At 47.7% G+C, this 22,546-nt stretch overlaps 1 protein-coding gene across 1 annotated transcript in view; it reads left to right on the top strand.

The window, feature by feature from the left end:
* LOC134650609 (glycogen debranching enzyme) overlaps positions 1–6,454 on the top strand; it is a 36,083-nt gene extending 29,629 nt beyond the window's left edge. Inside the window, exons 22-25 of the mRNA XM_063505561.1 lie at positions 40–263; positions 3,960–4,094; positions 4,971–5,120; positions 5,198–6,454. Of these exons, the coding sequence (XP_063361631.1) occupies positions 40–263; positions 3,960–4,094; positions 4,971–5,120; positions 5,198–6,187 (1,499 nt within the window). The 3' untranslated portion in view covers positions 6,188–6,454. The remainder of the gene's footprint in view (positions 1–39; positions 264–3,959; positions 4,095–4,970; positions 5,121–5,197) is intronic.
* Positions 6,455–22,546: the final 16,092 nt, after the last annotated feature.

The raw sequence follows: 22,546 nt of genomic DNA, 5'->3' as shown, positions 1-22,546 counted from the left end.
GCCGGCACGCTGACAGCTAGGTGATTGTCGTCCCTACAGGCGAGCTGGCTCGTGCACTGGCGCTGTGCAGCGTGCAGCTGTTGGGCGCCGTGCCCAGCGCGCGCCTGCCCGCGCCCTCCCCCGCGCTGCCCCCGCCCCGCCCCCCCACCGCCCTCACCCTCTCCGCGGGCCTGCCGCACTTCGCCACCGGCTACATGCGCTGCTGGGGCCGCGACACCTTCATCGCGCTGCGCGGCACGTTGCTGCTCCAGGGGAGATACCAGGTGTGTGCTATACTGTGCAGCGTGCGGCGCCCGCCCCCGCGCTGCCCCCGCCCCGCCCCCCCACCGCCCTCACCCTCTCCGCGGGCCTGCCGCACTTCGCCACCGGCTACATGCGCTGCTGGGGCCGCGACACCTTCATCGCGCTGCGCGGCACGTTGCTGCTCCAGGGGAGATACCAGGTGTGTGCTATACTGTGCAGCGTGCGGCGCCCGCCCCCGCGCTGCCCCCGCCCCGCCCCCCCACCGCCCTCACCCTCTCCGCGGGCCTGCCGCACTTCGCCACCGGCTACATGCGCTGCTGGGGCCGCGACACCTTCATCGCGCTGCGCGGCACGTTGCTGCTCCAGGGGAGATACCAGGTGTGTGCTATACTGTGCAGCGTGCGGCGCCCGCCCCCGCGCTGCCCCCGCCCCGCCCCCCCACCGCCCTCACCCTCTCCGCGGGCCTGCCGCACTTCGCCACCGGCTACATGCGCTGCTGGGGCCGCGACACCTTCATCGCGCTGCGCGGCACGTTGCTGCTCCAGGGGAGATACCAGGTGTGTGCTATACTGTGCAGCGTGCGGCGCCCGCCCCCGCGCTGCCCCCGCCCCGCCCCCCCACCGCCCTCACCCTCTCCGCGGGCCTGCCGCACTTCGCCACCGGCTACATGCGCTGCTGGGGCCGCGACACCTTCATCGCGCTGCGCGGCACGTTGCTGCTCCAGGGGAGATACCAGGTGTGTGCTATACTGTGCAGCGTGCGGCGCCCGCCCCCGCGCTGCCCCCGCCCCGCCCCCCCACCGCCCTCACCCTCTCCGCGGGCCTGCCGCACTTCGCCACCGGCTACATGCGCTGCTGGGGCCGCGACACCTTCATCGCGCTGCGCGGCACGTTGCTGCTCCAGGGGAGATACCAGGTGTGTGCTATACTGTGCAGCGTGCGGCGCCCGCCCCCGCGCTGCCCCCGCCCCGCCCCCCCACCGCCCTCACCCTCTCCGCGGGCCTGCCGCACTTCGCCACCGGCTACATGCGCTGCTGGGGCCGCGACACCTTCATCGCGCTGCGCGGCACGTTGCTGCTCCAGGGGAGATACCAGGTGTGTGCTATACTGTGCAGCGTGCGGCGCCCGCCCCCGCGCTGCCCCCGCCCCGCCCCCCCACCGCCCTCACCCTCTCCGCGGGCCTGCCGCACTTCGCCACCGGCTACATGCGCTGCTGGGGCCGCGACACCTTCATCGCGCTGCGCGGCACGTTGCTGCTCCAGGGGAGATACCAGGTGTGTGCTATACTGTGCAGCGTGCGGCGCCCGCCCCCGCGCTGCCCCCGCCCCGCCCCCCCACCGCCCTCACCCTCTCCGCGGGCCTGCCGCACTTCGCCACCGGCTACATGCGCTGCTGGGGCCGCGACACCTTCATCGCGCTGCGCGGCACGTTGCTGCTCCAGGGGAGATACCAGGTGTGTGCTATACTGTGCAGCGTGCGGCGCCCGCCCCCGCGCTGCCCCCGCCCCGCCCCCCCACCGCCCTCACCCTCTCCGCGGGCCTGCCGCACTTCGCCACCGGCTACATGCGCTGCTGGGGCCGCGACACCTTCATCGCGCTGCGCGGCACGTTGCTGCTCCAGGGGAGATACCAGGTGTGTGCTATACTGTGCAGCGTGCGGCGCCCGCCCCCGCGCTGCCCCCGCCCCGCCCCCCCACCGCCCTCACCCTCTCCGCGGGCCTGCCGCACTTCGCCACCGGCTACATGCGCTGCTGGGGCCGCGACACCTTCATCGCGCTGCGCGGCACGTTGCTGCTCCAGGGGAGATACCAGGTGTGTGCTATACTGTGCAGCGTGCGGCGCCCGCCCCCGCGCTGCCCCCGCCCCGCCCCCCCACCGCCCTCACCCTCTCCGCGGGCCTGCCGCACTTCGCCACCGGCTACATGCGCTGCTGGGGCCGCGACACCTTCATCGCGCTGCGCGGCACGTTGCTGCTCCAGGGGAGATACCAGGTGTGTGCTATACTGTGCAGCGTGCGGCGCCCGCCCCCGCGCTGCCCCCGCCCCGCCCCCCCACCGCCCTCACCCTCTCCGCGGGCCTGCCGCACTTCGCCACCGGCTACATGCGCTGCTGGGGCCGCGACACCTTCATCGCGCTGCGCGGCACGTTGCTGCTCCAGGGGAGATACCAGGTGTGTGCTATACTGTGCAGCGTGCGGCGCCCGCCCCCGCGCTGCCCCCGCCCCGCCCCCCCACCGCCCTCACCCTCTCCGCGGGCCTGCCGCACTTCGCCACCGGCTACATGCGCTGCTGGGGCCGCGACACCTTCATCGCGCTGCGCGGCACGTTGCTGCTCCAGGGGAGATACCAGGTGTGTGCTATACTGTGCAGCGTGCGGCGCCCGCCCCCGCGCTGCCCCCGCCCCGCCCCCCCACCGCCCTCACCCTCTCCGCGGGCCTGCCGCACTTCGCCACCGGCTACATGCGCTGCTGGGGCCGCGACACCTTCATCGCGCTGCGCGGCACGTTGCTGCTCCAGGGGAGATACCAGGTGTGTGCTATACTGTGCAGCGTGCGGCGCCCGCCCCCGCGCTGCCCCCGCCCCGCCCCCCCACCGCCCTCACCCTCTCCGCGGGCCTGCCGCACTTCGCCACCGGCTACATGCGCTGCTGGGGCCGCGACACCTTCATCGCGCTGCGCGGCACGTTGCTGCTCCAGGGGAGATACCAGGTGTGTGCTATACTGTGCAGCGTGCGGCGCCCGCCCCCGCGCTGCCCCCGCCCCGCCCCCCCACCGCCGTCACCCTCTCCGCGGGCCTGCCGCACTTCGCCACCGGCTACATGCGCTGCTGGGGCCGCGACACCTTCATCGCGCTGCGCGGCACGTTGCTGCTCCAGGGGAGATACCAGGTGTGTGCTATACTGTGCAGCGTGCGGCGCCCGCCCCCGCGCTGCCAGAAGTAGGCCGACGGCCGCCTGGTAACTAACTTTTCTCAAACACGCAATGAAATGTCGTCGCTCCGGGCGTTATATCAGGCTTCGAAGTATCACGTTTAGGGCGGAGCGACTCCAGAGTACTGTAAAGGAATTTCATACGAAATTGAAGGCCGGGAAGTAATTTTTTTTTAATTCTAATGTAAACATGGGATCTGTGCCCATGAACAGGCTAAACAGCCGAATTATATTTTATTTTTTATGTTTAGTGAATGAATGGTTATCGGACCAAAATATCCGTGTTAACGCCTGTTATACACGAACGTACTGATATTAACGATACGAATCTGTATGATTCAATGTGTTGATTAATAAATTTAAAATTTTGTCTATACGTAAGTCACCAGAGTCCTCTGCTTTATTTTATTTATAGAAATTGAGATTCTTATTATCAGATTGTGTATAATGGCCCTAATAAGGTCTATTCGAACACTACACACGCGAAATACGGACGACTTCCGTAAAAAAAAACAATTATGGCGGGATTGGAAGGAAAATTAAACATCTTTTGTTGTGAAGTTGGATTTTTATATTATAAAGATTATAAATTATTTTTTTTTGAGTGGTGTATTTTTTTATTTCATTGCATGTTTGAAAAAAGCACTATACATGCCTAGCCGTGAAAAGGTCTTGCCGGCTTCGTATCACTATCCGGCTATACCTACTCAACCGGCAAGCCCTTCTTTCCCGGCGTCTGCAGTAATGTACTATTGAATAACGACGTTCTTGAATATACTTGTGTTCGCAGGAGGCCCGCGCGCACATCCTCGGTTTCGCGGCGTGTTTGAGACACGGCCTCATCCCGAACCTACTCGACGGCGGTAACAACGCGCGCTTCAACTGCAGGGACGCCGTCTGGTGGTGGCTGCACGCCATCAAACAGGTAATACTTGTCAAAAGAAAATCTTAAATATCTGTTAAATATAAAATTGCTACACAATACAACGGCAACACAACACACCGGGCTACTCGACCGGTAAAAGAAAGTCCACAACACTACTACAAATCACACGAGAACATTGCCACAAGAATTTAAGGTCTTCGCCCGATAGAGTCTACAGGCTCTAGTCTAGGAGGTATTAGGCACGTCTCCACCGATAGAGTCGTTTCGTGCGTCCTATTCGTACATATCGCGTCCTTTGAGAAAACCACGTAATCTAAGCCAGGGATGTTGCGAACATCCGCATCCGCATCCGCGGAACTTCCGCATTAATTTCAACATCCGCATCTGCATCCGCATCCGCATAAAATCGATGCGGATCTTATGCGGATGCGGATGTCGAACAAGTCGGTACAGGCGGCCTAGCTAAGGTGACAATCGCTATCGAATCGCTTCGTGTCTCTTTATCACTCTTCCATATTAGTGTGACAGTGACGGTTGCGTTTCGTTCGCTACGGAGCGTTAGCGATTGGCATGTTGGCTACGGGACCGGGAACGTCTTAGCGGCGGCGTAAGTGCTAGGTAATTTCGTCATTACCTATAACGAAATCGTCTATATCCAGAAAAGTCGGCCAAGTTACTGTTCATAAAGTATAACGCACCTTATATTCTTGCTCAAATACTAAACGTTTCGTTTTTTTTTTTTTAATAAAAAAATACTAAAATGTAATATTTGACGATTTCTAAGTACCTAATCTTGACATCCGCATCCGCGGATGTGAGCCTTTAAATATCCGCATCCGCGGATGTCAAAAAATCTGCATTCGCAACATCCCTGGTCCGAGCGAACAGAAAAGCTGACACATGAGTCGTTTTCAGTACGTGAGGTCGGCGCCGCAGGGCGCGGCGCTGCTGGCGGAGCCGGTGGCGCGCCTGTTCCCGCGCGACGACAGCGCGCCCGCGCCGCCCGGCGCCGCCGACCAGCCGCTCGCCGACGTCGTGCAGGAGGCGCTCACCGTGCACTTCCAGGCGAGTCACGCTTTAAAGCGGAATAGAAACACCCGACTCCGAGCTCTTCGAAACTGACCTCCTCTCTGCACTCGCAGGGCCTGGTGTTCCGCGAGCGCAACGCGGGGCGGCAGATCGACGCGCACATGACGGACGCGGGCTTCAACGTGCAGATCGGTATCCAGCCCGACACCGGCTTCCCCTTCGGCGGCAACGACGCCAACTGCGGCACCTGGATGGACAAGATGGGCTCCTCCGAGCGGGCCGGCACGCGGGGCAAGCCCGCCACGCCCCGGGACGGGAGCGCCGTCGAGCTGGTGGCTCTGGCTTACGGCGCCGTGTCGTGGCTGGCGGAGCTGCACCGCGCCGGCCGCTTCCCGCACGCGGGCGTCGCGCGCCGGCACGAGGACGGCTCGCTCACCGCGTGGAGCTACGCGCAGTGGGCGGAGCGCATCCGGCGCTCCTTCGAGCGCTACTTCTGGGTGCCCGCCGCGCCGTCCGCGCGCGACCTGCGCCCCGACCTGGTGCACCGCCGCGGCATCTACAAGGACTCGCACGGCGCCTCCCGGCCCTGGGCCGACTACCAGCTGCGCTGCAACGCCGTCGTCGCCATGGCCGTCGCGCCCGACCTCTTCGACCCCGCGCACGCCCGGCTCGCGCTCGACAACACCGAGAGGCTCCTCCTCGGCCCGCTCGGGCTGAAGACGCTGGACCCGGCGGACTGGGCGTACCGCCCCGAGTACGACAACTCGGACAACTCGGCCGACCCGAGCGTCGCGCACGGGTTCAACTACCACCAGGGCCCGGAGTGGGCGTGGCCGCTCGGCTTCTACCTGCGCGCGCGGCTCGCGTTCGCGCACGACGCCGGCCGCCGGGCCCGGACGCTCGCTGCCGTGCACGCCGCGCTCGCCGCGCCCGCCGCCGAGCTGCGGAGCTCCCCGTGGCGCGGCCTGCCCGAGCTCACGGGCCCCGGCGGCGCGCCCTGCCGCGACTCGTGCCGCACGCAGGCCTGGTCCGGCGGCTGCCTGTTCGAGCTGCTGCACGAGCTGCGCGCGGCGCGGCGCGCGCGCCCGCCGCCCGCCGACTGACGCCACCCGCGCCGCCTCCGCCACGCGCCGCGCGCCGCCGCCGCCGCCGCCGCCGACCGCACCTACGCCGAGCCCTACGAGGCCGGCCCCGCGCCGCGCCTGCGGGCCGTGCGCCGCCTCCTGCGCCGGCGACGCCGCGGCCGACCGCGGCCGCCGAGCGTCGCCGGCGCCGTCTACGACCTGCTGACGGGGTCGCGCGGCGCGCTCGCCACCGTCGCCTACAGCGACCGCTACTTCCGGTACGGGCTGCCGCTGCGCGCCGCGCCGCCCGGCCCGCGGGGCCCGCCGCACTTCGTGCCGCTGCCGGCGCGGCCGGAGCCGGCGGGGCGCGGGCTGCTGGCGGGCGTGCCCCCCGCGCGGGCGCCGGCCTCCCCGCGCGACGCCCCCATGCGGCGCGCGCGGCGCGACCTGCCGCGCGTGTTCGGGGGCGCGGGGCGCGCGGCGGGCGGGTACCCGGCGCGCCCGCGGCCGCTCGAGTACCGGCAGTCGCGGCGCGGCGCGGCGCCGGCCCCGCCGCCGCCGGCGGGCGAGGCGCGGCCGCGGCGCCCGTTGTCCCTGCGCTCGCCGGAGTCGGCGCCGCGGCCGCAGTTCGCGCTGGAGGACGCGCGCGTGTACGAGGAGGCGGGCGGCGGCGCGGCGGACGAGCGCGCGGTGCTCGACACCGAGCGCTACGACAACGGGGCGCGGCGCCGGTCCCGGGCGCGGCGCGCGCTTGGGGCGGAGCAGCGGCCGGGGCGGCGGAGCCCCCGCGCCGCCGTCCGCGCGCTGCTGGGGCTGAACGCGCTGCTCTACTCGCTGGCGCTGCTGACGTTCTACTTCCTGAGCCTGGCGGCCTGACGCCGGCGGCGAGTGCGTCGTTATCCAGTGCCATATTTTATTTAGCGGCCGACGGCTAGTGCCTTTATTTTATTTTGAGGAGCCGGGAGGTTCACCCCGCCGTGTATTGTCACCGTCGAGCGGTCCCGCCGTTTCAAATATAGGTACGTTTTGGCCGACCGAATATATATTTTTGTTCATCATGATGGGAATATTTTGTAGATCGATTAAATGACACCCTTAATTTAATAGGTAGGTACCTAGTGTTGTAGTTGCCTAATGTCTGTGATCCCTCCCGTGTTACGAGTATGGCTTTATCGATTGTTGTGGTTCTCTAAGAACTAGGTATATGAAACGGCCACCTTAGATTAAAACCCGTTACTAAAGTTAAGGACGCTAAACACGAAGAATTCCGTACATTGAGCCGCCTGTTCTTATCGGTATCGTACGCGCATAATTATGTTGCGGTCCCGGTCGCACGACAGCGTCATTGACTGCCGGCATCGTGGGCGGGACACCAATTAATATACCTAGGTAAATACGCGCGTGCGGGGGTGTGCGACAGAGATAGATACAGCCGGGTCAGTGTACGAAATTCTTCGTGCTTAGCGTCCTTACATTAGCAGCGTACGAAGTAGGTAGGTACCTGTACCTACACACCGTATTTAGCTACCTATTTTAGATTCTCAGTCAGGTTCTAAATAACAAAGTCTATTGTTTGTAACAGCGATGTATGTCGCATTTCGAGTCATATTCTACATGAGATTTAAAGAGTTGTTATATTATAATTATGTTAAGATATTTTGTATGTACGTCGTCTAATAGAGTGTCGTACTGTTTTTATTGTAGGTAATGTTTACTGGCTTCTAATGAAATAAACTCATGCGCATGACATGTGTGTTTCATTGTATACCTACCTATATATACACCGAGGGAAAAAACAGTTGAAAGGTGTTCCATTTGTGCGATTAAGGACGTGAGAGTATTGAACTGGAAAAAAAAAACATCTGAAATAATTTAGTAGGTAATTTAAATATTATTTCAATCATGATTATCATGAATCTTTACGCTAATATCGAACGACTTAAGTACGACTACAAAGTCTCCGAAACAACTGGGAAAAAAATACACAAAATAGTTCTTAACCTATAGATAGATGATGCATATCTATGTATAGATGAGAGGAAAACCTATTAGAAATGTGCAGTCAAGCGTGAGTCGGACTTAATTTTGATTCGAGCTCTACGGGTTCTTTAAGACATTTCATTCACGTTCCACATAAAAAAATACATTATTAAAATTTGGGTAATTGGAATGCGAGTCCGACTCGCCCTTGACCGGTTTTTTTATGGCATCGTTGGTTCAACTTTCGATGCCGATCTATATTCATCACTATGGGCCCGATTCAGATTTTGAACTAGATATCTATTAGATAGTTTAACGTAAAAAGTGACATTGGTTTCCCGAATTGTGCTGCAAAAGATATCTAGTTGTAATCTAAACTAGTTGGTATCTAGTACATATCGTATCGTTCACTTCTCTCTTGCCGGCTACACACGACAAATCGTTGATTATCGTAACGATTTGTCATACACACGGTAGATAAAACTGCGCAAATCGGACTGCACAGATTAATCGCTACGATTTATAGTTAATGCAGAACGGATCTTGTTTTCCGAATACCGCGGTAAGTCATAGACAAACAAAATCTACTTAGATCCTCTCTGCCCCTGTTTAGAGATCGTTTAGAGAGAATCTTATGATGGCATAATTTACTCTGTCAAGTTCATGTCACAACAAAAGTACAAAACTGACTTTTGTTAATTTTGGCTCGGCTGCTGTAAAACTTGTAAAAGTAGGGTAAAATACCGGTTTGAAACAAAATTGAGCGATTCTATTATTAACATGGGCCACGATCCCCAATACAACCGATCCTAAATTAACAGTTTGTGTCTAAACTTAATTCGGAAATGATATAAGTAGGTATAAATGACGAGACATGGAGTGCCCTGCCTTTGTCGGTCTCGATCTCCGCACGTCCGTGATAATCATTGCCGTTGTCGGCATGGTAAGTAATGCGTAATTATACCTAGGTACATAAGTATTATGAGACAATTTTACACTAATCGATCGAGTACCACATAGATAGATACTAAGATACCTAAGATCAATTTAACTATATATAACATATGGCTCTGCTAGGGATTGCAATCCGGTCCGGCGGATCCGGTAATTTGGCCGGATCCGGTACTTTTTTCAAGCTACCGGATCCGGCAAATTTCACCGGATCCGGTAAAAGGAATAAAAGCGCTAAAATATAAAATAACAGCTTAAAACACTGCTAAAATTTAAAAGTTCTCGCCAATATTCGAACGTAATTCTATTTTAATGCTCCCCTCCCCGCGTTCCCGCTCGCAAACAGCAACACAACTTGTTTGTTAGTTGACGCCACGCCAGTCTTCTACCGACGAAATATGTGTCATCGTAGTGTTGGTTGAGATTCCCGTGCACTGTAAGTAAGTACTGAATTGTTTTATATTTAATTAATTGTGTTGTTACATGATAATATAACGTACATGTTGTTTCGTTTAATTTAGTACAAACCATTATAGCCCAGTTATAATAAGTGTTAACTGCATTTAAAATAGAATGAAGAAATATTTATAAGGCTTCATTCAGCAGTCAAGTTAAATGTTTTGTCGAATTTAAAGTAAGAATATGTTATTTTGTTATTATTATGTTACTAAATAAAGCGAAGAATTAAAAGCACCTTTTTGTGGGACTTGGGAATTGTGGGGCTATTATATATTTTAAGAGAAAAAGAAGATTTTAATTTGTGAGACTGATTATTGTAATAATACTTAGTGGTTGTGGTTACGTAATAAAAACGTTGATTTTTGAAACCTCAAACTGTCGTTTTATTAACCCATTAGAAAAATATCCTTAACTGCGCATATAACGCTAAAAAAATACGTGAATACGTGACTGGACGAATTTTTCATCCGCAATATACCAATCCGGCCGGATCCCCGGATTGAGGCCAAAATCCGGCCAAATTCAAAACCAGACCGGATTGCAATCCCTAGGCTCTGCTGAGCTGTGTACCTAAAGCATTTTTGTCCATAAATACTTACTTGAAGAATATGTACCTACACAGAAAACATGTATACTTAACTCAGGATCAATTATTTGTGATGAATACACAAATGAATCCCCTTACCAGGATTTGAACCTTCTGCTACCTATAGATAGATAGTAAATTCCTAATGTCAAGAATTCATGATACCTACGGCTATATAGTCAATGATTACTTTATGAGCCCGCAGCGTGGGGGTAGGCAGGCGGTCTAGGTATCACGGTATCAGGGCCTGCTTCGAGTGAGGTGAGATCCGTCCTGTACGTCCTGGCCGACAGCGTATGAAAAGGCGCGGTGTGATTGTTCGTTGCAGGCAGGGACGTTATCGGTTCTACCTATAAAAATATATACCAATGCATAGCATTCACAATATTTATTTTATATTAGGTACCTTAGGTAATTTAGTACTTATTTAGGCAAGGATAATGAATTGATCAGATTAGCTAAATTACCTAAGTGCAAAATATAGGTACAATAAACAACCGTGATACCTAAATTGAATACCGGCTAATTGGTATGAAAAGTATACCGGTATTCGGTCCGTGACAGGTGCACTGGATTGCGTGCGTGGTGCCGTCGCGGCGCTTCCGCAGCGAGTTCTTCGTGGCGCTGTACGTGCTGGCCGCCGTCGCCGGCTTCGTCAGCTTCCTGCTGTTCGTCGGCATCCTCGCGGTGAGTCTCCACAAACTGAACTGAGCGTACGGCGCGGCGCGGCGTCAACAATGCAGACGTGTATATACATGTATATATATATATATACATGTCGGAGCGAGACACCAGAAGGACGTATTGCAGTGTTACAGTTCATAGCTTTAAACGCCTGTATAAAGTCGATTAGCAATGTTTGGCTACGTATTATTTGCTTGTAACGAAATAATAAAGTTGCGTAGTGAATAACGCCACCATCTATTGGCGTATTGTTGAACTAATATGACAGGTAGAAGGGTTTGGGACGTCAAGAGGTGTATTTTGAGTGAACGTAGGCACGAGTGGGCATTTTTGTCGTTATGTTGGTAGACTGGTCAGGCAGGTTTACCAACTTGAATTGGAGGCGGGAGCGGTTGGCTCCGCCGCTGGAACTGGCTTAATTCCTTCTGCTTGATCGGACCGCGCTAGAGATCGGACGTTATCGTTAGCCATACCTCGTGCCTAATTCGCTACGTTCCTGAAGGCTTATACCTGAAGGATTTTTCTGAAAGCTTATAGATTCTCACGTTCTTTAACCGTTTAGCTAAGTGTTTTATTCCAAAAGTGTTATGTTGATTTCTTATGTGCCATTAGAAGCTTACTTTTGTAAAATAAAGATTTGAACGATTTCATGTGATCTTTTTGTTTTAAATCAAATAATTTTGGATCCAATTAGTGATTGGTCGTTTTGATTATTTAGTACTAAAATATAGTAGGCACTAGTATGGGTAACGAGTCTGAATGTTTATTTCATGCGTTGGTAGCATACCTACTATTTTGGCTGTGAAGTAATACATCTAGGTACTACCCCCACGCGCCCACCGCCATTAGGACCATCCTTCTCCGATATATACAGTGTGGAAAGTTAACTCGGGCCCTGGAGGGAAACTACCTTAAATCCTTGAGATAGCTCATTTTACTTAACCACTCACATGATTCCAGCAACTAGAGTTTCAAGATTGCGCACCTCTAAAATGATCGTCGCAACTCGAGTTGCAAAAGGAGTGTATGCGGTTTTTTATTTATTATCTGTGAAGGGCTGCACAGATACGGTATAAACAATTTTTAAAACACAGACTACCAACGTGACAATATTTAAAAAATGTTTCAACCATATAGACACAACCACAGTATTTCTTATCTATTTTACTTTGCAAGTTGTTCAGGAAGTGCGATGTGTAAAAAGTTGCTGCGTGTTTTAAAATGCCTCAAGTATTCAAATTTAGATATTTCTATTAGTAATGTATATTAAACTACTCCGCGTTTATTGGTCTATTAGTTTAAAACTATATTTTAGACCTACTTAATATTGATGACCAAATAATATCACTTCAAAACAATAGTTCTGTAGATTCTTGACGTGTTTCTTATTTGAATGTCCTACATTTCTAAGATTACTAAATATATCTTGAGCAACCAATAGACATTAAATAGTTCGATTATTAAGTTACATTAATAAACCATAGAATGTATTAAATCACTGTGTATTACACAGGATTAGCGATCAAAACCTGTGACGGTAAATTGTAAGTACAAACCCGGCAACTGTGGTTGCTTAAAGCATTTCTGCATATCGTAAGGCATGTGGTGTACTAGACGCGTTGCATACGCGTTTTGGGATTTTTTTTACTACTTACTTATAATTTGTATTTACTAATATTTCTTTGCTATTTACATTGAATAAACTAAATAATTATACGATTAAATAAATAATTAATTAGGTATTACAATTTTAAAGTTCCTATTTCTGTTGAACATCTGCACCGCGCGCTGTTGTGTCTCCACCCTAAATGGGTAGCCATCTTTATTTTTGAGATGGAAGAAGTCAGTTTACCGGCTTATTTACGTTTGTAATCAGTATAATTTTATGTGTTAATAGTTATTATTGGTTTATTGTGCTTAATATGTTGTGAAGTGTGTGTTATGGTGGATGTATTAAACGTGTTAGTGTAGTTATAAGTTAGTTCGGTTGTTGGTGATCGGCAATTATAAAAACACCAAAATTTAGTAGGTACGTAGATACTCTTTTGTTATTTTAAGTTATATAGCTACTATCATCGTTATAATTGCATAAGTTATGCATTTTATTTCAAGATTATTAGTGTCTTAAACTGTTTTTTACTATATTTTAGTACTTCAGTGTCTAAATTAGCCACAAAAAAATCATGAACATAATATATAGTTTCACAGCAGATTGAGCAATTCGAAAGTTTCTTATCGGAATTTGAATTAGTTTTACTCGGCAATTTCATAGGTGAGCTATCAAGATGTTTAGTACCAATTAAAAGCTTATTAAGTCTTCTTTAAATTGAATACAAAAAAAAGATACGTTATCGATTTAGATTTTTAATTAAAAATAGTTTTCTACTATAACGCGGACATTATTTCATTGGGTCAACTTTGTGAATTTTTAATAATTATTTTTATTATAACAGCACAATGCTATAGTAGTAAAATAAATTCTTTATTTCTTTATCATTAAAAAACCAAAAGAATCGTTGCAAATGCTTTAGCAGAAGTAAAGTTATCGATTTTTGAAAATATCATGACACTGTGCCGTCGTATCTGCGAAATGGCAGAGCAGTTCAGGGCACCTTTTGTTAAAATCGGAATCATGTGAGTGGTTAAAGGAGACGCATTCCTTTATTTTGAAAAAGAAACAAAACTGCATTCAAAGATTTTCTAAAACTCGCTTGCCTCGCCCGGGACTCGAACCAACTAAAATTAAAAAAAAAACACACACTATTTTATTATACTAATCGATACTATCGATAGTATTAATACTCAGGATAAAATTTCTCTAACAAACATTTGGTTACTGTTCACTTTTAACAAGTAAAAGACACGTAACAATTCTGTTATCTCTCTCATAACAATCATTACTGGTGTCGTCAAAATCCATTCCGTGTCCGTGAAACGAACAATCAGGTCAGATTTTCGTTTAATGTTTGGTGTGGAATCAAAAGTAATATGGTTGTTTTGGTGCACATTTACGAAGGACATCTGCGGGCTCAGCACGGTTCCGTTTTTATCGACTATCACTATGCCCGTCACTTTCGCACTTACATACTTGTTAGAACGTGACAGGCATGGTGATAAACGATAAAAATGCGACCGTGCTACTAGGGCTGAATGCAGCAAAATACATTGAAATATTGGAGCTTCTACAAAATCAATTAAACCTTCTACCAGAAGAGGAACGAAATAATATCATTTTTCAACAAGATGGTGCACCTGCCCACAACAGCAGAATTGCCAGGGCTTACCTCAATGAACATTTCAATACCTGGATAGGTACAAACGGGACGATTAGATGGCCTGCAAGAAGTCTAGACCTGACGCCCATGGACTTCTTTTTATGGGGTCATGTAAAAAATGTTATTTATGAAACTTGCTATGAAACCGTTCAAGAGCTAAGGGTTGCGGTAGAAAATGTTATTAGGAGCATACACCACAACACTTTGATGAAGGCTACAAGAAATGAATTTTAACGGCGACTAATTTTGTGTAGACGGAACCACGGGGCTCATTTCGAACAATTTATCAGTTAAATAATTTAAGTGTAACAAATTGATAGTAAAATAAAGTTAATGTTAGATTTAACGATTGTTTTTATTTTTAAGACCAAATGTTTGTTAGAGAAATTTTATCCTGAATATGAATACTATCGATTAGTATAATAAAAAATAGGGTGTGTGTGTTTTTTTTAATTTTAGTTGGTTCGAGTCCCGGGCGAGGCAAGCGAGTTTTAGAAAATCTTTGAATGCAGTTTTGTTTCTTTTTAAAAATAAAGGAATGTCTCCTTTAAGTAAAATGAGCTAGCTCAAGGATTTAAGGTAGTTTCCCTCCAGGGCCCGAGTTAACTTTCCACACTGTATATATACAACCAGCCGCAGTGCACGCGGCGCAGTTCGAAACCGAGCTGCATGCACGGCCTGCCGAATGCGCCGCCGGTAGGTACCGGTCGCTCGCTTCTTATAGACCTCGAGCCAGGCGCAAATTTCGTCAGTCATCGCCTCCCGGGTGAAAACTCGTATACTGGTTAACGGCCATGTATGATGAACCCTCGTGGACGGTGCCGCTACGTTGGTGGGTTGGGGAATGGCAGCCACCGAAACACGTAAAAAAAAAAATATTTTCAGTCATCGCCTCCCGTTTGATACTTAGTCAGATGAAAGTTTAGGTGCTATAGTTAATAAAAAAAATCGTCAGTCGGTTGTATCGCGGTGGAATCACCGTCAGCTGGTCACATGAAAATGTAAAAAAAAATTTTTTTTCAGTCATCGCCTCCCATTTTTGATACTTTGCCAGATGATAGTTTAGGTGCTATTGTTAATAAAAAAAACTCGTCAGCCGGTTGTATCGCGGTGAAATCACCGTCAGCTGGTCACATGAACATGTAAAAAAAATTTTTTTTTTTCAGTCATCGCCTCCCGCTTGAATACTTTGTCAGATGATAGTTTAGGTGCTATTGTTAATAAAAAAATCGTCAGCCGGTTGTATCGTGGTGGAATCACCGTCAGCTGGGCACATGAACATATATTAGATTTTATTTATTTATTTGCTTGATATGTTCATGTGACCAGCTGACGGTGATTCCACCGCGATACAATCGGCTGAAATTTTTTTTTATTAACTATAGCACCTAAACTATCATCTGACAAAGTATCAAGCGGGAGGCTACGACTGAAAAAAAATTTTTTTTTACATGTTCATGTGACCAGCTGACGGTGATTCCACCGCGATACAACCGGTTGACGATGTTTTTTATTAACAATAGCACCTAAACTATCATCTGACAAAGTATCAAGCGGGAGGCGATGACTGAAAAAAAAATATTTTTTTTACATGTTCATATGCACAGCTGACGGTGATTCCACCGCGATACAACCGGCTGACGATTTTTTTTATTAACAATAGCACCTAAACTATCATCTGGCAAAGTATCAAACGGGAGGCGATGACTGAAAAAAAAATTTTTTTACACGTTCATGTGACCAGCTGACGGTGTTTCCACCGCGATACAACCGGCTGACGATATTTTTTATTAACAATGGCACCTAAACTATCATCTGGCAAAGTATCAAACGGGACGCGATGACTGAAAAGATTGTTTTTTTTACGTGTTTCGGTGGCTGCCATTCCTCAACCCACCAACGGAGCGGCAGCTGACGTCCACGATTAGGATATTAGGTAGGTAAGAAGTTTTCATGAATATATCGTTGTCGTTGACTACGTAATAGGTAGGTACAGCAACGTGTATACAGATGGAGTGTTATCTTTATGCTTGTTAAATAATGAAATAGTTGTACCTATTGCAGAGCAGTATAGTGCTGTACTGGGTGTGGATGGTGTTCACGCTGGTGTACGTGGCCGTGATGGTGATGGCGCTGATCGTGATGCTGATCGGCTTCAGCGCGCTGCACATGCGCGGCGCCGCGCTCGCGCCCCTCGTCGCACTCCTCTACTACATACGTAAGTAAGTATTCTAATGGTATCAGCAACGACAGCAACTATGTTAAGCACGTGTAGTAGACTGATTGTGTGGGATATTGTGGGCTGACGCGGGCGAGAGCTCCAGGACTGTTGTTCCCTATATTTGCCGCTTCACGCACGCTCTTAACCAGAGGTTAATTTTCTCGCGTAAGAAGTCCATGTTTTGTTGTGTTACAGTGACGCTATACTTCATCTGCGTGGTGAACTCGCATCGGCGAGAGGTGCTGCAGCGCTCGAGCTGGGTGCCGGCGGGAGTGGGCGGCGCCGACGGCGGCGCGCCTAATGCGCTACGAGGTTAATATACACACTATCGGCTGTTGCTACTTAGCTTACTCGTACATTATTAACTGATGTGTACTTATCTAAAACATTACACGTAAAAAGATGCAAGTCTCGTATCGCAATTGTTCAACTACAAAAAAGTTTTGAGATGTAATGAGAAACCAAGTGGGTTATTTTAGTCAATGCCAGTGCCAGGGGGTCGTAAAACCGTATCAATAAGATATCTTTAATTATAAATACTCGTACCGTATAAGCGTAAATACCTATGCATATAATGCTCAAACTGCATGTGATTGCGCTAGCGTTATGTTTATGTTAAATTAGAATTATGTTTAATAGTAGTTTTATGATCCTTATGTCATTATTCAGCCGTGCGATGGCCAAGTCATTATACGTATTAAAAACTTAAGATATCTTATTGATACGGTTTAACACCCCCTGGCACTGACTAAAATAACCGACTTGGTTTCTCATTACATCTCAAAACTTTAATGTAGTTGAAGAATTGCGTCTCTTTGCGAAAGTCTCGCAGACTTGCATCTTTTTACATGTAATGTTTTTGATGGGTATCGTTATTTCACGAACTCACCCCACGAATGAACTTCTTATATTTATAAGCCCAAACCAGAACCACCACCAGTCTGCCACCAAAATGAGACCCATAATTTTGACCAGATATTTCGTGAGTCTTCGTGAGTTTTTTGCGTAGCCAGATCTAAAATGTTAAATAAAATAAAAAAAATATTTTGCTGCTGATTGTACAACGAGCTGCAAAAGTTTATGGCCACTTTATGAATTCATTTTATTCATAATGTGTCCATGCAATTTTGCGGCTGTAGGTACGTATAATAGAAAACCTAATAGCTTCGCTCATTTCTTTCCAGATCCAAATGCAACGACAGCCGTAACCATGCCAAACACCAAGTGAGTTGTCCTAGCTGTAGGCCCTTTACGGGTCCCTGACTAAGAAGCCACATAGGTAGGTAGTGTTTTGGAAACAATGCTCAGAACAATAATATGCCTCTGTGAGCCCTTTTCATGAATATTGACAAAGCTAATATAGGTAACATTAGGTTTTAATTATTTACTTGGGTAATAATTGAACCATAATTTACTTTTCTGTACATATGTGTTCGTTTGTCTGTCATTTTTATTTCTCTACTCTCAATTGCTCGAAGGTAGACTGGAAGAGATCCCTTATAGGGATAAGTTCGCCTTTATACATATATAATATATATAATATAATATATAATATAATATAATATAATATTATTTAGTTATTTAGTCAATTTTCAATGAATTTGTATATATGTAAATAATTGTGAATATTTTGCATGCTATAGAATATGGCTAATTAAGGAATGTACATAACATTGTAATAACACCTGTAAACCAACCCTTATTATAGCAAAATAAATTGATTGATTGATTGATTGATTGATACATTGTATACTTTCTTTTAATTGTATCTCAACCTGTCTTATGTACAATAAAGTGTTTACATACATACATACATACATTATATGCTAACGAAAGCACAGTACCTATTCAGGGCCGGATTAACCCTAAGGCAGAGTAGGCAACTGCCTATGGGCCCCGCCTCGGCTAGGGGGCCCCGGCGGCCCCGCGCGCGCCCAAAAATATGTGTTTGCCAAGTTTGGCATATGGCCAAAATTCATAAATAATTTTTTATGTTACCTACTTACATCTAATGTCCAATATCAGTTTCTCAGACACACAATCATCAAATGATTATGTAAATTATGTTATTTTATAGCTTTTAAAGTCTGTAAATCGAGCTCGAATTTCAGGCTCCCTAGGGCCTAAAACCTCCTTAATGAAACTTCGGCCCTCCGACTCCTCCGAGTAACTCTTGTATGACACATATATTATTGTTGAGTAACATTTGACGATTGGTTCGTATCAGAGCGCTGCTTTGATTCATTGATTTCAGAAGCTTAGCCTTTTGCCTCGCATGAAAGCTTACCTCGCTGGTTAAGTACGCTTCGGGCTTGTTAAGTATGTGGAGATTGCTGAGCTCGACCTTCAGCCTCACTTTTTACCTCAATTTTTGGTTCGCCTACCAAATCTCTTCTTCAGCTTAGCCTTTGGCCTCGCTGCGCCAAGCTCGGCCTGCGGTCTCGCTTATTAATAGAATGGACATTGGTTTTGTCGTCTGTGATCTAGCTGAGCTGAGCTTATCCTGAAGCACGGCTTTGACCTCGCATGAAAGCTCACCTCACTTCAACTTCGGATTTTTAGGCCTTTTTAACACGCTTTCACAATTTTTTCACAAAAAATTTCGCGCTCGCTGCGTTCGCGATTTTTATTGCTTTTCCGATTTACCCTGTACTTACATGCTAGTTTGACTGGTTAATGAATAATCATTTAAACACATGTAAAATCTTTATTATTAGGTTAATTTTAATCATGTGGCTCATATGGTCGGATAATCGCTGTTCAGCCTCGCAAAATATTTAACTACTTATTGAGAAAAAAGAGCTCTGCCCACACTGGACGCCAGGAGGAATCGCCAAAAACTAATATAAAAAACCTTTATGTCCACGCAAGAGGGATAAAAACATTCGGCATGTTCGGATCGGCTCAACCGACACCTGAAGGTTGAAATTAAAACCGCAAACTTACTTGCCTGTACTGAACAACTGAACTTAAAGTCTATTTTTTTATTCGGTAGACTGAAATGACAGTTAATAGTATGAAATGACATTTCATGTTCATACTATTAACTGTCATTTCAGTCTACGGAATAAAAAAATAGACTTTAGTATGCAGAATTAACTGTACGGGGGCCCCGAGCATTGCACTGCCTAGGGGCCCCGACATGCTTAATCCGGCCCTGTACCTATTAACTATTATTCTGGGCCTTTAATATTTCTGCCCGGTGTGTTTTACCTCAGCTACTTTCTACTGCTACGATTAATCCCAAAATAAAGTAACAACCCCTGGACTGGAAATTAAGGCAATCTCTAAGTATGCCAATTGAGTGGAAGCTTTAGCCGGGCGACCACCTAGGCGCGGCGTCCAGGTTAAACAACCTGGGAAGTTCAGCGCCAGCGCCCCATACCTGCACTAAACAAGTACATAATTATTTGGTGCGCAGCGTCGTCGCTCGTCGCGGGCGCTGCTTCGTCCCTCGGGCGGACCCGCCCAACGGCGAGTACCACGGCACGCTGCCCGACGAGAGGCTCGCGCGGCCCGAGCGCGGCTACCCGCGCCTGCGCCTGTGGGTGTCCTGCGACGAGCACTACCGCCCGCGCCACCTGCCCTACGCGCTCTGCCACAGCGGCGGCTGGAACCTGCCGCTGCCGGACTGCGTGCCCGGTTAGCGCACACTAGAGAGGGTAGAGGCGCTCCAGTGCTCAGCCGTGCACCGGTGGTCAGCTTTTCTTGTCTATTTTTGGCTGGAATTTGCAAAGTTTTTGTAATTTTCATGTCGAAAGTAGTTAATACTATCTATCTATATATATAAATGCAAGTGTCCTGACTGACTGACTGATTCATCAACGCAGAGCCGAAACTACAAAAGCTATAAAGTTGAAATTTGCACAGTAGGTTGCATTTATAAAGTGTACAAGGGATAAGAAGCGATTTTGAAAAATTCAACCCCTAAGGGGGTTAAAAAGGGGATGAAAGGTTGTATGGGGTACAAGTTTTATTTTAAGCTAGGAATTTGAAACTTTGTAAAAAGGTATAATATTAAAAAACAAGAAAACTAATTTCAGCGTTTGTGAAAATTCATCCCCCAAGGTGGTGAAAAAGGGGTTGAAAGTTTGTATGTACATGAAATATTTTTTTGGGTGCGGGGCTTGAATCTTTGTATAAGGGCATATTATAAGAATACAAGAAAAGTAATTTCAGCGTTTGTGAAAATTCATCCCCTAAGAGGTTTAAGAAGGGGTTGAAAACAGTAAAATTTCTGGGCATTCATATGGATTCCTTTCTTGACTGGAAGAGTCATATTGATTCTATTTGTGGTAGACTTGACCGGTTTGTCTTCGCATTGAGAAAGTTAAGGCAGGGTGTATCCGTTGAAGCAGCACTCACGGCCTACCATGGCTATGTTTCATCCGTCCTCAATTATGGCCTCATCCTATGGGGCAATTCTGTAGATGTCGATAGAGTATTCAAGATTCAAAAACGTTGTATACGCGCAATTGCAAATGCCTGGACAAGATGTAGCTGTAAGCCTATCTTTAAAGTGCTTAACATTCTTCCATTAACTTGTATGTACATTTACAAAATATCTTTGTTTATTAACAAATTTCCAAATTATTTTAAGAAAAGGTCTGAGGTATTCACAGGTAACTTGAGGGCACCTTACAGAGATCTTTTAGACCAGCCACGCTGTAGGACTGAAATTTATAAACGGAATGCGTATTATATGTGTATTCTCGTTTACAACAATCTACCAACAGAAATTAGGAATCTTGAAGGCAAGGAATTCATTTGTACCCTTAGAATTTGGCTCCAAGATCATTGTTTTTACAACTTAAAAGAATTTTGGAATTATAAAAACATGATGACATGAAAAATGTACCTATTGATTTTTAATTTTTTGTTTTCTTATTATTTGGCATAATTTTAATTTGACATTGTTCTTAAATTAATGTAAATGTATTGTGTATAAGTGTATATAGCTAATTAATGTACTTTGTAAATACCTACTTGAATGTTGTAGAATGTAGTTTTAAGAATAATTTGCATGCTGTCATGAGATAGCGGATCAAGGTAGATCATTACTAACCTAACTGTAAGACCTGTAACTAACCCTTTTTCTGCAAATAAATATGAATATGAATATGAATATGAATATGAAAGTTGGTAGAGAGTTCAAATTTTATTTAAAGCTAGGAACTTCAAACTTCGTAGTTAGGTAGTAGGTTTTACTAAATAGTGGACTTGAAAATATATTGGGGGTTGAGAGGGATTATATCGAGAACAATGTTATTCATTCAGTTTATTGAAACTTCTTAGCCAGGTTGTGAAATACAAATCTCATGCATTGTATAATAAGATTAACCGTCCCTACTACTATCTTTTGCTGCATAATATTCTAAGCTAATGTATAATATACTATATAACCACCAATATACTAATCCACGCGTACGAAGTCGCGGGCAACAGCTAGTATTAATATACATTGATAAAATATTAATTGAATTGAATTTTAGCTTAATTTCTAATACAATTCTCTAGCACGAAATGAACCACAACACTGCTTCAAAGAAGTGCTGTCTTCTGGCGTGAAGGTTATGTCATATCACATATGATATGCGCCGTTTTTTTTGGAGTGTCACATGGTAATTTTAACAAGAATATGCAGCCAAATTGTTATTATTTCTTAAAAGAACAATTAAGTTAGTCTTGGCGAATTAGTGTCTCATAGGTATACCTAATATCTACTCATATAATATTATGCTATGCTTACAAATCTTACAATGTACACACCGTACAACCGCTTGTCATGTTGTATTAGCGTGGCAGAATACATAAATACATAATTGTTTGTATTCGCCTCAGATGAACCATATTACGAAGTGAATTATTACAACGACGACTATTACTACGAGGATTCAACGAAGGCGGCGCCGAAGGGCGTGTGCGTACTGCCGCGGCCTCCGGACCACGGCTACTTCACCAGCGAGGAGAAGATCAGCAAGACGCACATCAGCCTCGTCGTGCGCTGCAACTCGCTGCACTACCTGGTGGGCTGGCAGCGCCTCGCCTGCTACGACGGACACTGGAACCGGCCCATGCCCAAGTGCAGTGAGTACGTTTATGATTGTGGCTCCGTTTCGAGCTGTTGAGAGCTGAACTGTCTGAACTGTCGAGAAATATTGATTGACTGGTGTTACTATTATTATTTCGCTCTGCATTATAGTGTTCATGGACATCACGGTGTGCACGCTGCTGAAGCGGAC

Source organism: Cydia amplana, chromosome 8 (genome assembly GCF_948474715.1).
Source record: "Cydia amplana chromosome 8, ilCydAmpl1.1, whole genome shotgun sequence".
Taxonomy (NCBI): domain Eukaryota; kingdom Metazoa; phylum Arthropoda; class Insecta; order Lepidoptera; family Tortricidae; genus Cydia; species Cydia amplana.
This window is presented reverse-complemented; position numbering and strand designations above follow the sequence as displayed.